Here is a 14,572-nt window from a genome sequence, read left to right on the forward strand (position 1 = left end):
GATGTTTTTGAAAGGAGCCAAAGATGGCGTCTCGCAAGGGGTGGGGGGTGGGGGTTGGGACGGGGTGAGATCGCGTTTTCATCGAGCCCCAGGCCAAAGACACCGTATTTCCCGTGGATATGGCATCGATTTAAGATTCCCAGGCCGGCTGACCCAGGACACCTGTCGTCGGAAGTTAGGGGACGGCCGAACGAGGCCACAATACCTTTGCTCGATCGATCCACGCAAATTTCTGCCAACTCCGTCTCATCCTCCACACTGTCTCTCGGTTTTCCAAAAATATCCAGAGCCAACTGCAAATCCATTTGTTCGTTTATAAAATATTTTATATAATATATTAATATCAACTACAATACATCAATATTATTTTGATTTATAATAAACATTTGAAGCGCTTGGATTTGCATAGAATAAATATTAATTAATATTAATTATATTAATACTATTATAATACCTTGACATAACAAAATATATTACTAATTATATTTTTACTATATTTATGCATAATAATTATATAGATAATTTCTAATATATATTTTTAATTTCTTCCATAACGTCTTCTGTCTCTTCTTTAATAAACTTTCTATATTTTCCATCCCTTTCAATTCAAAAGAATTCGACCACCATGGTTCGTTACTTCTCGCAGCCGTGCGATGCCCGGTGAATTATTCAGGGGAGGGTATAAATCATACGTCAAAATCACGCTGGCCGGCTATTCTGCAACGGATTCCAATGGCTCCGTGAACGGTTCCGAACGTTTTTCCTTCGTTTTGCTCCAGCTCGGTGAACAGTCTTTCCCTAAGACGACTCGACGTTCCGTATCAAGAGGAATTTTCCTTCGCCCCCCCCGGTTCACTTACATCGCTTGAGAAATGACTGGGCTAGGTGATGGAGGACGTAGCTAAAGTCGAGCAGTCGGTGCAACCTTTACGAAGATTTATGATCGGCTCCGAGGAGTCTGGGATCTCTCGGTGAACGTGTAACGAAATAATTCTCGCGTTTCGAGGATTAAAAGACGTCTCTTTGTGTTACATCTTTCATCGTGGCGGACCAATGACGTTTCGGGCACATTGTCCATCGATTAATTAGATTAATGGCAAACATAATCGTGGATGGGACTTGCTGAGTATAATATAATAATATTGTAATTTAGTGATTATATAATAATATTGTAATCGGTGTAGTTTTGCAGGATGGAATTAATAGTATTTTGTGATACAATTCATAGTATTCTATATAATATAATTAATAATATTCTGTAATACATAATTAATAGTATTCTATAATAAACTTATTAATATTATATAACACAGTCAATAATATTCTATGATATAATTAATATCATCCTCTTACGTAATTAACAATTCTGTTCCAACAACTACGTTACAATCAATAATATTCTACAATGAAATTAATAATATTCTATAACATAATTAATAATATTCCACAATACAGTCAACAATATCCTACAATCTAACCAACAATATTCAATAATACAATTTAACTACAATTTAACACCATTACTTTCAGCAACATTAACATTACAGGGAACTTATCACCGTCACCCCCCCCCCCCCCCCCCCCCCCCCCCCGCCCCCATAACGTAACGCGAAATAAGAGAGCGATGCAATTTGAAAGTAATGGAAGAGTGTATTAGAGCTTTTAACGCTCGGTAAACCCGGCGTCAAGAAAATCCTATTAGCGGACGATATCTGCGGCGGAGCCTCTTTATAAAGCGAGAGAAAGAGAGAGAGAGAGAGAGAGAGAGAGAGTAAGAGGGAGGTCTGTGCAAACATCGACGGTCTAATAATAAAAATTTCAATAGAATCTCTAATTAGCATTTTCACCTGAACAGATACAGTAAGGGGGGGGGAAGGGAGGGAGGGGGGAGAAGGGAGGCCGGAACTTTTCGGCCGGTTTCAATTCCGCGACGGAGCGCCGCCGCGAAAGTTTGCCGTGGTGAATTCAATTTCTTGCGGCGAAACGAAATCGAGCGGAAACTGTTTCGGCCGAAGAAGAATCCCTCATGAATCCGTGAAAAGCTTCTTTCTCGGCGCGGAGCCATCGCCGCGGCAAAAAGTAAGCCGGCGCTGGCCACCGCCGCCGCCGAGCTGGAGGCACGGTTAATCGAATCCGGCTCATTAATTCGCCGTTCGCTCGCGCGAGGATATTCGTGCGGCGGCTCGTTGATGATAGAAAATCCCATCGGGGAAAAAAATCGTCGGAAATGAGACGATCGATTTTACAGAATCTTTGCATCGATTTTTAATTAAGTAATTACAATTGCAAAAGTATTTCCCAGTAAACTAAATTTTAATGAATTCACTCATCACAATTATATTGTAATTACCCCCAACTTATGAACAATTCAACCTCAACAACAATATTTTCATTATCAAATTCGATTAAAAATTAAACTTAAATAAAACTGTCAATTTAGAATCAAATAAACCTAAAAATAATTCAATCGAAATTATTTAACCTAAATTTATCCGATAAACTAAATCTTAATGAATTCACCCGTCAAAATTAAATTGTAATTACAGGTGTCTCTTGACGATTTGTCGATGTTTATGCAAAAGCATTCGCAAAAAATTGTGGATAATATATTTAAAAGAATATGCCTAGCCTAGTCGACCACTTCGAAGATTCGAAGACTGAAATTTGTCGACGGTCAGATTTCTTCGCTTTAGAGCATTGGCCGGAAGCCGCCATCTTGATCCTCGGTCCCGCGACGGCAATTCCGCAGCCGTCGCAGTTTCCGCTGATAAAACACGGCGGCCTTGGGGGCGGATATTGCTTTAGTTACCATACGATTCGGGAGCCACTTCGATGGCGGTCCGAGCTGACGAACCCTCTCTCTCTCTTCTCGCGACTTCATTTATTTGAAGAGTGCGGCCAAGTGGCGCCGCGGGGAAAACGCTCGAAGAACCGTCGCGGAAAAGTCGAAAAACCACAGTCGATGGATCGGTGGAATCGCAGGGATCGGTGTCGCGACTCCAAGAGATCGCGAACATTTTTTACAAGCGCAAACTTTCGCTTGTTTCATCTATAGTATATTCATTTTTATTTCCTCCACGTTCAATTAATATTTAAAAATGAACCGCGTCGACGAAATTGCTCCAGTAAAATTGTTCGTCTCCCATCGCGCCGCATCTAATATCGTCATTTGTTTTTTATTTCGGTCGAATACACGCGGCGATTCCGACAAAAATTGATCCTGTCGAGATTGGCAATTTGAAATTCTAAAACGAATTCGGCGAAAATATTGGCATGAATTTTTTCGTCGGACGAAATGAATATTTATGGTTTGTTCCCATAGTCGATGCATAAATGTTAATTTGCTTCGACAACTGGCGACATTCTTTCGCTATTTTTTAGTAGTAGTTGCAATGTAATTAATGATTAGTGTAAAAGGAGAATTAGCGAAAAGGGTTAAACGCACCCTGTTTACCGATTCCGTGCTCGCTTCTATAACGCACAGTTTCATCGACGATTGGATTCGGCGATCTGTCAACCTTTTTTCGGACGGGGGCATTCTTCCCGGCCGTTGATCGGCTGGCGGCTCGCCAGAAATTCTTCACGGGAACATAGAGAATCGCTGTGTGTTTTTGTTCCGGGTTCACTGTTTTGCTCGATGAATTCTATCGCCGCGTTTTCCATTATCCGCCGTGCGGCGTTTTCATCGAACTTTCAACGAACCTGTGTTCGTTATCGGTTTCCATAGAACAAGATGGAGCAGCACAGATCGAGGAGGATCCAAAAGATCGTCGAGGGATTGCTGCCGAAGACCATGGACCCGAAGGATCGAGCCTCGGAGACCGACCTGTTGTTGCAATTCTGCTTGTCCCTCAGCAAGGTAACGATATTTATTGTGTTTAAATATTAATAATATATTACGTTATTATATAAGATATTATTCGACATTATTGTAATTTTAATATGTTATTTATTTTATGTAATGGTATATTATGATTTTATGATCGACTTCGGTTGGGTCAAAAAATACTATTGCATTTTTCCAAGTTATATCTATATATAGTAATAAATAATAGATAACAGGAAGAGGCAATTTATAGTCAATTCTTAATGTTGAATAATTTTTCTAACGATATCTTACAATTTAATTTTAATTTCTTTTCTTTCGAAAATAAATTTCAAAAAATCAGTATATTCTCGGGTTATAAAAAAAATATTAAAAATATCTAGGAACGCATTGTTCTTAGCACAATCTAAAAAATAAAGTCTGCTTATTGTTATTAAACTATAAACAATATACAGAATTTATTTGTTCAGTTTTTCCCTGAAAAATCTGAGCTCTAAATAATTCAACCCCTAAAATACTCCACTTTGTCTCTAATATATTAACTAATTATTAATATATTAATTACATATTCCTCTCAACAATTTTAATAACAATATCAGTAGTTAAAAAATAGTCTACTAAAAATATCCAAAAGCGCTATATCCTTTTTATGCTATTGCTATCGATTTATTAAAATTTTCTCTGACAGTGCTAAAAATTTCACCCCTCTGGCATAGTTAAATAAATTCTAAAAAATTAGAAAACAAACCCCAAAGACAAGTAAGCCTTCCAATAAGCTTGTCGAAGGGTTTCGTCGCGAATTGATTTTTTTGTGGCCCGACGATCCGTTATCAGCACCCCCTGAACTCGAGGGTCGACCTCTCTCTCTCGTTACACAGGCATCCGATAACGTTTCCGCTTCGGTGTGTGACAGATCTACCCGAAGCACAAGGACCTTTACAACTGGGTGGACGTCGATCAGAGGGTGTACGTCCCTTTCAACATGTCCTATCTCCAGGAGAGCTTCGGTTATGTGAGTAGACGTTAATGCGAGCCGCGATCATCGTCCAAGAAACCGCCCTAAACATGTGCTATACAACCGCCTCCGAGTTGCCTAATTCGAGGGCGTTTCGTGGCATCCTCATATCTTCGTACAGGGTGTCCCAAAAGTCTATCCATTTATTGTTAACAATTTTTAAACGACGAACAATATTGTAAAAGCAAAAATCTCTCGAATTGACATTAGGTATCGTCAATTCCGGAGATTTAGACGTTTTTGGAAACTATGTGTGCTATACGCACACTATAGAAGCCCCTCTAGATCAAGGTTATGTCATACAGGGTGTCCCAAAAGTCACACACCGATTGGCCACTCATTTGCAATAACAATTCTTTTGTAAAGGCAAAAATCTCTCGAAATGACCTTAGGTAAATCCAATTCCTGAGATTTAGACGTTTCTGAACACCCTTTACACTATACACGCACCATAACTTCACCTCTAGCTCAGAGTTTCCTTATTCGCCAACATTTCCTATCAAGACTATTTTAAATTTATACAGGGTGTCCGAAAAGTCACATATCGACGGATCACCGTTTTTCATTAATAACTCGCGAACGTCGCGTCGTAGAACAATTCTGCAAAGGAAAAACGTTGCTCGAAATGCCCTCGAGTATCTTCAATTGTCAGAGAATTAGCCAATTTTCGGACACCCTGGGTATCGTACTCGCCGCTACGAACAGAGAGGAAAATGATTTGCTTCGCTCCTGGGTTAGATAAGGTGGGGGACGCTGCTGAACGCCACCCTAGGCGCTGCCACTGCCGATCTCTACAATCACAGCCGCAACCGTGATCGATCATCGTACGGTCACGAGGACCAGCTGGTCTACGTCTACGTCACAGCGCCCCGTTACTTCCGCAGCCTCGGCAAACTGCTGAATCGCTTCTCGAGAAGGTAAGGCGCGCGACTTTACGACGAGGTAAATTGCCTACGCGGAGTCCATCAGAACCACCTTGCCACCGAATCCTAGACGGCTCGGTCAAAGGCGTGGTACGGGGGAGGAGGGGGATGGTGGTGAAGGGAGGGTGGTGAAGTAAGGAGGGCTCGCTTCCTTCCTTTGCCCTTTGAGAAACGCGAGGACCTTCGCTGATGGGTTTCGAAACGGGCCGCCGTTACCGAACCGCCGAGACCGTATCGCTTGAAAGCCTCCGGATCGATTACCCTCCGTCACGGTTATGACACTATTAACACTCTGTGCCCGGCTACTCCAGCAACCACCGTCGAGCAGCCTCCACCTTCCTCCTTCTGGCTCTCGAGGGCTCTCGGCCTCATCAGCGCTAGAAAACGACGGCTTCTGGCTGCGGTACACCCCTCGCGGGTGTTTCGCTGATTGATTTACGTTCTCTCTTTGTTTCGAGTGGCTGCTGCCGAGCGACTCGTTTATATAACGTTAATATAAAGTAAAATTACTTAATAAACCACCATATTATTATCATCAACAATTAAAAATAATTAAAACAAGCGAAAAGAAATTTTAGATTTATTTTATTTTCTAAATTATCTACTAGAAAACAAGATATAAACAATCTATCTCCCGTTTGAAAAATCTATTTTTTCCGAACCCTTGTTACACAATGCTTCCGCCGCAAGTCGTAAAAACGATGTAAAAGGTGGATGTTCCGCTGGCATACGTTTCCATTTTAGCGAACAGTGAAAGGGTCCGAGTGGCTCGGAGCTCTCGCCGGAGTGAAACTTTATTACGGCACTGTTCCAAGGTGATATTAGGGTGGGGAGGTGAAACGTCGAGCAATAAAGTATTGTTAGGGAAGTGTTCCGGATCGAGGGCGGTTTTTGGCTGCGAAACGGCGCGGCATAAATTTTCGAAAGAGCGTTCGATCTTTCGCGGTTCTCTCTCTTCCGCGATAAGAACGAATGTAAGTCGCGGGGATGCCGAAAATAATTCACGTGGCAGCGGGGTTATCCCGCCGTCGCGTATCTTCCGACGGATTTCGATTCTTCTTCGCCTCTTCCGCGACATTAAGCCCGGATCCGTGGGATATTAGGGCCCCTGACCCCCGCGTTCCCAGCGTTAATCGAACGCTATCGCGGCGGCGGCCCGCGTTTAACAGCCGACTACACAAACGCGCGATGTACCGGGTGGTCCCCGGGAAATTTGACGAATCGAAGAAAAATTTATTATAAAATTGTATATTAAAATATCCGAAACGGGAAGGTATTATTTATTTATTAATATTGAGATTACCAAGGCTTGAGATCGATTAAAAAGGGTGGCTTTGTTAAAATTATAAAATTGGGTTTGCTTTAGCATTGCAAAATTGTTATAATATTTTTTTTTATAATGTTTGAGTCGGGAGATATATTCGACGATTTTTTTTATAATTATTATATGGTAAATAGTAGTGTATAATAATTATTAAATCAAAAAGGTAAAATGGACACTTGATCTGCTCAGTGTAAAATAATTTAAAGCTCTAAATAAAATCTAAATTTTAAAATTTTTAAAAAACTAATTTGATAAACTCAAAAAACAATAGATCAATTAAAATCGCTACCGCTACGAAGAATAAACAATTAAAATTTCAGAAGACAATATCTCCAAAATCTGATACTTATTTAACTAACAATTACAAGAATAATACTCCAGTAATGTCCATTAACATTATCGACTAACTTCTCGACCAAAGTTAACGCCACGATTGTATACGATCTATTTGTCCGCATCGCGCTCGTCGGACCGGCAATCTACAGGCAATTCGAAGCTCGATCGCCGCATCGAGGGTTCATAAAAGAATCTATAATCAGCGTAACGCCGTTGCCCGTATTTTTCAGCGTTCCGTCCGTTCTCTCTCCCGCGCTCGTTACCAGCCCGCGCGCCCGGATAGTATGCGCGCCGGGCCATTTTTCGCCTCGCCGCCGTTAAACAGAATTATCATTACTGTCATTGTTGCAACAGCGTGCCGTTTTACCGTTCGAACGACCGTCGCCAGTATTAAAACTAACGACCGCCCCTAACCGTCGTTGTATCGACGATTTTTACGACCCGGGAAACCAGCCACCGCTGCGACATTTTTTCGAGATTCATGCTCGTACCAGTCCGGAATTTTACGAGCTGGTGTATTGTACAGGGTGTGCCAAAAGTTACTCGCAGGGGGGAAGAATGTGTTCTTTGGGTCATTTGAAGAAACTTTTTCCTTTGCGAGAATTCGATCCGCGGCTTCGTTTGGGTGTTATTAGAGAAAAACGGTGACCAATGAGAGGCGGGCATGGATGACGCGATAGAGCTGGGTCTCTCATTGGTCAGTGTTTTTTGTTAATAACTCGGAAACGAGGGGGCGTAGAAAAATTTTGTAAAGGAAAAAGTTTCGTCAAATGAAGGCTACTTCTTTATTTTCTACTCCTTTTTCCAAAATTATAAATAAACTAATAATAAATTAATTAATATATAATCATATATTATATCTAAAATCACGTCAAACGATAGCTCCGTCTTTCTTCTTCACTACATTTTCCTAAATTACAATAAACAAATTAATAATAAATTAATTATAATATAACATCGTCAGTCTTGGCGGTCAAGCAATGTTTCTGGTCCGCGAGAATCGCCGCCGGATCGGCGCCGGATTTACGACGAAATCCGGACAATACGTTGGCCCGTTTCCCCCGCGATCCGATTTCCAGGCGGAGATCCGTGCTCATTCGTCGGCCGCTGAAATATTCATTCGGCGCGGGGTCTGCCGGATTCCAGGCCGCGTTCCCCGCTCGCGAATCTTTCACGAGCACGGAGCCGTGATATTTTTACGGCGACAAGGAGCGCCCGCTATTCCGGCGCCGCGGCCCGATGAATCTTTTAATCGGCCCGACGATTCGCTGGTTTTATCGCGGCGCCGAGTTTATCGGGTATATGTTGCTTTAGAGAGAGAGAGAGAGAGAGAGAGAGAGAGAGAGAGAGAGAGAGAGAGAGATTGACAGATAGAGAGAGAGAGAGAAATGAGAGAGGGAGAGAGAGAGAGAAAGAGAGAAATGAGAGAGGGAGAGAGAGAGAGAGAGAGGGTGAAAGAGAAAAATGAGAGCGGGAGAGATTACGAGAGAGCGAGAGAGAGAGAGAGAGAGAGAAAGAGAGAAAAATGAGAAAGAGAAAGAGAGAAAAAAGAGAGAAAAAGAGTCGAATTGTTGTAATTGCTCGGCTCCCCAACGGTCTTTTTATACCTAAAATAGTAGGCGGTTTTTCAGGGAGAACGCATAAAAATTCGCGGCGTAATTATGGTAGCGCGCTATGGTGCACGGAGCCGGGGTCCGCGTTGGCTCTCGCAGATGCACGGCGCGGTTCAATTTTAATGCGGCTCTATTACATTATTTATGAAGCGGATCGTAGATCACAGCCCTTCCGCAATATTCTGCTGGGACGAGCACCGTTGCCCATTAAAACGCACTAACCTGGATTATTCGGCTATGTTAACCTATTAACCCCGAGGAACAGCGATTTAAATCGTCCTTCGCGTTCGCCGCGCGCGCGACCGCGATTGCTTTTCTTGCATCTCTCTTTTTACGGCTCCGGATACCGTTTCGACTCGAGCACGCTAATTTAGCGAACGGAGTGGATTATTATTGACCCTTTGCGGTCGGGGTTAATTTAATTAGTGTAGATGTCATTATTAATGTATCGTCTATATTGTAGTTACGGTGAGGATTGTGTTGTTTTTACAATATTATATTTATATTATTTACGATTTTATTATTATTATTTATTATGATTTATGATTATTTAAATTGTACTTGTATTATGTATTAATATCATTAATAATAATATTTTGCTACTAAACATAGCTATTAAAATAATTTATAATAATCGGTCCCTATTACATAACTTTGACAAATATAAAAATTATTTCTAATTGTCCATATATCTGTTCGATAGTTATTAAAATTATTTAACAATTCCCTATTTTGACTAGACACTTTTATTATTAATTCGTATTAAATTGCACAAGATTTATTAAAAGCTGATCACGCTATACCTGAAAGCACGTAATTAAATTCCTGTAAAAATTCTTAAAAATTTCACAAGTCTTCCAAAAAGTTTATTTTTAATCGCTCAATTTGACACTAAATTCCATCTCGCGTGTCTCGCAATGAAAAATCCGATTTAGACTCGAAAAGCCTCGATTTGTTTAACCAATTAATGGGCGGGCCAATGCAAATACCGATAACGCCGCGATAGTTTACCGTGGCGTGCCGCCGATAAAACGCTGCAACAAGAACGGAAAAATAAACAATTCCCCTGTAAACGAATCGTCGCGCGCGAAACAACAAAAAGCAACGGCGCCACGCGTGTCCGTGTCGCGTTCGAAATCCGGTCATTAAATTACGCGCAGCTTTCGTTAATCTCGAGATAAAGCGCACCGGGAATCGATCATATTTGTTCGCGATGGCTTCGAGAGCCGATGCGACACGCGTTGTCGACGAATCGGCTAACAGGTCGCAATCGGTTTGGTTTCGATCGCTCGGCAGCCGAGCCGCGAAACCGAACGGAAATAAATCCGCGGCGAGAATGTCACGGTTGATTATCCCGCGATTATTCACTCGTGGATTTCGCGAACCCGTTGTTTCGGTGATTCGGACAGTTCGTTGTTTATAGTGGCAAGAAGTTGATGATGAAAATTATAAATTCTAGGATGGTTGGATTTTTTAAATAAATATGTTAATAATTTACTGGAGAGGATACGAGGTGCAGAAATTTGCAAATGTGCACAAATTGTGTTGTAAATAGAATTCCTTGAAACTTGAGACTTGAGACTTGAAACTTGATGCTTGAAGACTTGAAACTTGAGGTTATAGACTTGCCACTGAAGACTTGAAACTTGGGACTTGAAACTTGAGACTTGAAACTTGGGACTTGGGACTTGGAACTTGGAACTTGAGACTTGGGACTTGAAACTTGATGATTGAGGCATGAAGCTTAAAGTTTGAGGCTTGAGGTTTTAGACTTGACACTGAAGACTTGAGATTTGATGCTTGAAAACTTGAAGCTTGAGGTTTTAGACTTGGCACTGAAGACTTGAAACTTGAAACTTGGGACTTGAAATTTGGGGCTTGAAACTTGAGACTTGAAACTTGAAACTTGAGACTTGGGACTTGAAACTTGCAACTTGAGACTTGAGATTTGAAAGCTGAAACTTGAAACTTGAGACTTGAGACTTGAAACTAAAATATAATATTATATCTGTACTATACAGTATTGCTGAAAATATGAAGGCAGTAAATTTTTTCAAGCTCGTCCATCGACGCGCGACGGGAATAAATATCGGAGCCGCCGACGCGGACCGGCTAATGAATGAATATTAATGAAACGAAATACAGTCGCCTGACCGGACGAATTTAATTGCGGCCCGGCCGCCGTTCGTCTTCGTTAGCCGGCTCCTGGTATCATTGTTATCAAACGCGCGATCTTTCGCGCTGAACGAGCCCGATTCTACGCGAATTACTTCGCGAATCCGCTCTGGACGCCTTCCTCACCCCGATCGCCGCGGTTAATTAATTTAACGCCGGCCGCGGCGGCTTAAACGAACGGCGTCGCTGATTTAATGAGCGCTTCTTGTTATGCTTCTTGTTATGGTTCTTGTTATTTGCTCGAGGATTCTCGCGCTGCGCGACGCGGGCGACATCGATCGTCTGATTAAAAATGGTTGATAAAATACCAAATAAAGCGATTTTATTGAAACAAATAGCTCAAAATAAAAAAGAGGAAATGAGTGAAAAGCTGGCTTATTATAGGTCAATAATATACAATAAATAATAATATAACAATATTTAACAAATAGATTTGTTGTACTCTTCAAGTCGAATTATAGCACGAAATAATTATGGAGAGCAATTGGTCACCTTTGAACAAAAAAATGTTAACACCACTTCCAATGAAAAAATATTAATAACAAAATTTTTAACTTGTAATTAAACGTTGCTGGAATCATATAAAAAAGTCTCATAAAAATAGAAATAATTTCAAAGCGTGAGAAATATAAATAAAGCACCTGTCGATTCGAAGTCGCAGAAATTGGAATAACAACTGCCACATTTTAATTTATTAAACAACCGTTAAATGCACCGTAATTTCTATCGAGCCGTCGCTCGAACGAGAGCATAACCCGCGAAACAACGTTGCATTAACCCGTCGCGCCCCGCGGAATCGTGCCGGACAAGCGTGCGAGCATTCGCCGGCTAATTAGGCCGATTGTGCTCGCAACAAACGGCGGATTATTATCATGCCGGTATAATGCCCCGGTCGAAGAAAAATGGCGTCGGCCAGCAGCACGGATCCGCGAGCCGGAGAGTAGCCGGTTGATCGAATCGGCCGGAATTGGGCAGATGCGCCGTGGGGATACACGCGCGCCAGTTGTTTGCCCGATAATCGAGACGAGGCGGTGCGCGCGGAGCTGCCGCGATCAAAACACAATTAATTCGAGCACGCCTCAGTCATTCGCTACGCGGCGAGCCCAGTTATCGTAATTCCTCGTTTGTCGAATTTAAATTCGAAACGCGAAACTCCGGACGACGGCTCGTTTGTTCAGGGACCCGCGCAGTCCGCGCGCGCGATCTGTGCGAATGACTGATTCGGGACTGGGTTCAATTTGACCCGAATTACTCGGCTGTTGCGATTATAGTTTGCTTAACCCTTTTCGCTCGAATGGAGACTCTGCGGCACAGAGAGAGAGAGAGAGAGAGAGAGAGATCGTTGTACGATTTTTTGGAAATATTTTTGCATTGTTAGTAGTTGAGACTATAGGCTTGTAGCTTGAAGCTTCAAACGTGGAGCTTGATACTTAAAACTTGAGACTTCAAACTTGAAAATTGAAACTTGAGTCTTGAAACTTGAAGACTTGAGAATTGTGGACTGAGTCATGAAGTTTAAGCATTCAGTTTTTGGACTTAACATTGGAGACTTGATGCTTGAAGACTTGAAACTTGAAACTTGATGCTTGAAGACTTGAAATTTAAAACTTGATGCTTGAAGACTTGAAACTTGAGACTTGAGACTTGATGCTTGAAGACTTGAATCTTGAGACATGAGACTTGAAACTTGGTGCTTGAAGACTTAAGACTTGAGACTTGAAACTTGGTGCTTGAAGACTTAAGACTTGAGACTTGATGCTTGAAGACTTGAATCTTGAGACATGAGACTTGAGACTTGAGACTTGATGCTTGAAGACTTGAAACTTGAGACTTGAAACTTGAGTCCTGAGACTATAGGCTTGCAGCTTGAAGCTTGAAACTTGAAGACTTGAGAATTGAGAATTAAGGACTGAGACTTGAGATTTGAAGATTGAAGCTTGAGACTTGAAGACTTGAGGATTGAGGCCTGAAGCTTAAGGTTTTAGACTTGGCACTGACGATTTGAGACTTAATATTTAAAAATTAGAAATTACGATTTGGTAACCAAGAATTCTAAAAAAATATAACGTCCATAATGCATACTTAAAATAACACTTATCATCCATAATCAACAATATCACTAACAAAAATCTCAAACGTTCTGCCCTCTAATCCACTAATTTCCGAGTCCAAAATCTTCTCTTGCACAACCGCGCGACGATTTTTCAGCCGCCGCGTACAATTGGTGTCAGGTATTCGGTGCGCGGTCGGCTCGGCTAAGGATTATCGATGGAACGAGGCGCGGTATCGTGTAGCCAGGGACCGAGATTACCGGGAACGGCCTCCTTGTACCCGGGGAATGGAACAACAAGTTCCGAGGCATTAAGGACGATGCATGGTCTGGCGCAGATTGGCGGACGCGGGACGCGACCGTCTCGTTCTCGTTCTCGTTACACGGGAATACCTTCGCCGGTAATTATCGCGGTTCCCGGCCGCATTCATAGGCCCCGCGGTTCCCGTTCCCGGTTTCGACTCTGTCTGTCCGCGGATGATAATGGAAGGCAGCGACGCGCCGCCATTCACCGTCCGGAGAGAGCTCGCCGTTTCGGCATCTGGCAACGCTTGCTCGTCTATCGGTCTACTCTGTCGATATTAAGGATACCTGCGCGATTTATTAATGATCCTAGGAGATGTTACAGAGTGTTTTGTCTTTCTTGAAATTGCTCGGCATTTTATGAATCATATTGCTCGGCATTTTAATTCAAAATTCTCAAACCACAAATACCCAATTTTGGTACATTACATGCATAACACCATCATGAATGATGATCTGCCAAGCAATTTCCACATAGCCTATTTGTCGACGCGAAATCCTCGGCTGGCAGGGGGTCGACTCTGGCAATTTGCGACGCGACACCGCGATATAAGCGTACAGGCATCACGGATTAACGCTCGATGTTTAAATCAGCGACACATAGCGCGCGCTCTCGTAATCTTCAGCGAGCGAGCGAACGAGCGAGAAAGCAAACGAGCGAGAGAGCGAACGAGAGCCGGGGGCTTCGGCTCGGTTTCACGACTAGAACCGCGGCCGATGAAAATTAAACCGTGCTTTGCATGTCACAGTGATCGTTAGCAACGGAACCGCCATCTTCTCTAACATTTACGAGCGGGGGAAACCTCCCTCCGCGCCCTCGTCGACCGTGTATCGCGGCGGCTCGCGGTTAATAAACGTAGCGCGCGGCCATCAATTTTAATGCCGGCGCGCAGCCGATCCACCGTCGCTCCGGCACGCATCGTAAATCGTCGCCTAATTCGTCCATTACCCCCTTCGTCGTGGAAATTTCACCGTATCAGAACCCGGAGAGGGGCGCCACGGTTGCC

General features: G+C 42.5%; 1 protein-coding gene across 3 annotated transcripts in view; it reads left to right on the top strand.

Annotated features, from left to right (window-relative positions):
- The window catches only part of LOC144468834 (neprilysin-1), a 119,280-nt gene that overhangs the window by 95,309 nt on the left and 9,399 nt on the right, over positions 1–14,572 (top strand). For all 3 annotated transcript variants that reach the window (XM_078178590.1, XM_078178591.1, XM_078178592.1), the window contains 3 exons: positions 3,728–3,859; positions 4,740–4,838; positions 5,580–5,758. In XM_078178590.1, coding sequence (XP_078034716.1) covers positions 3,728–3,859; positions 4,740–4,838; positions 5,580–5,758 — 410 coding nt within the window. The remainder of the gene's footprint in view (positions 1–3,727; positions 3,860–4,739; positions 4,839–5,579; positions 5,759–14,572) is intronic.

Source organism: Augochlora pura, chromosome 4, assembly GCF_028453695.1.
Source record: "Augochlora pura isolate Apur16 chromosome 4, APUR_v2.2.1, whole genome shotgun sequence".
Taxonomy (NCBI): Eukaryota; Metazoa; Arthropoda; class Insecta; order Hymenoptera; family Halictidae; genus Augochlora; species Augochlora pura.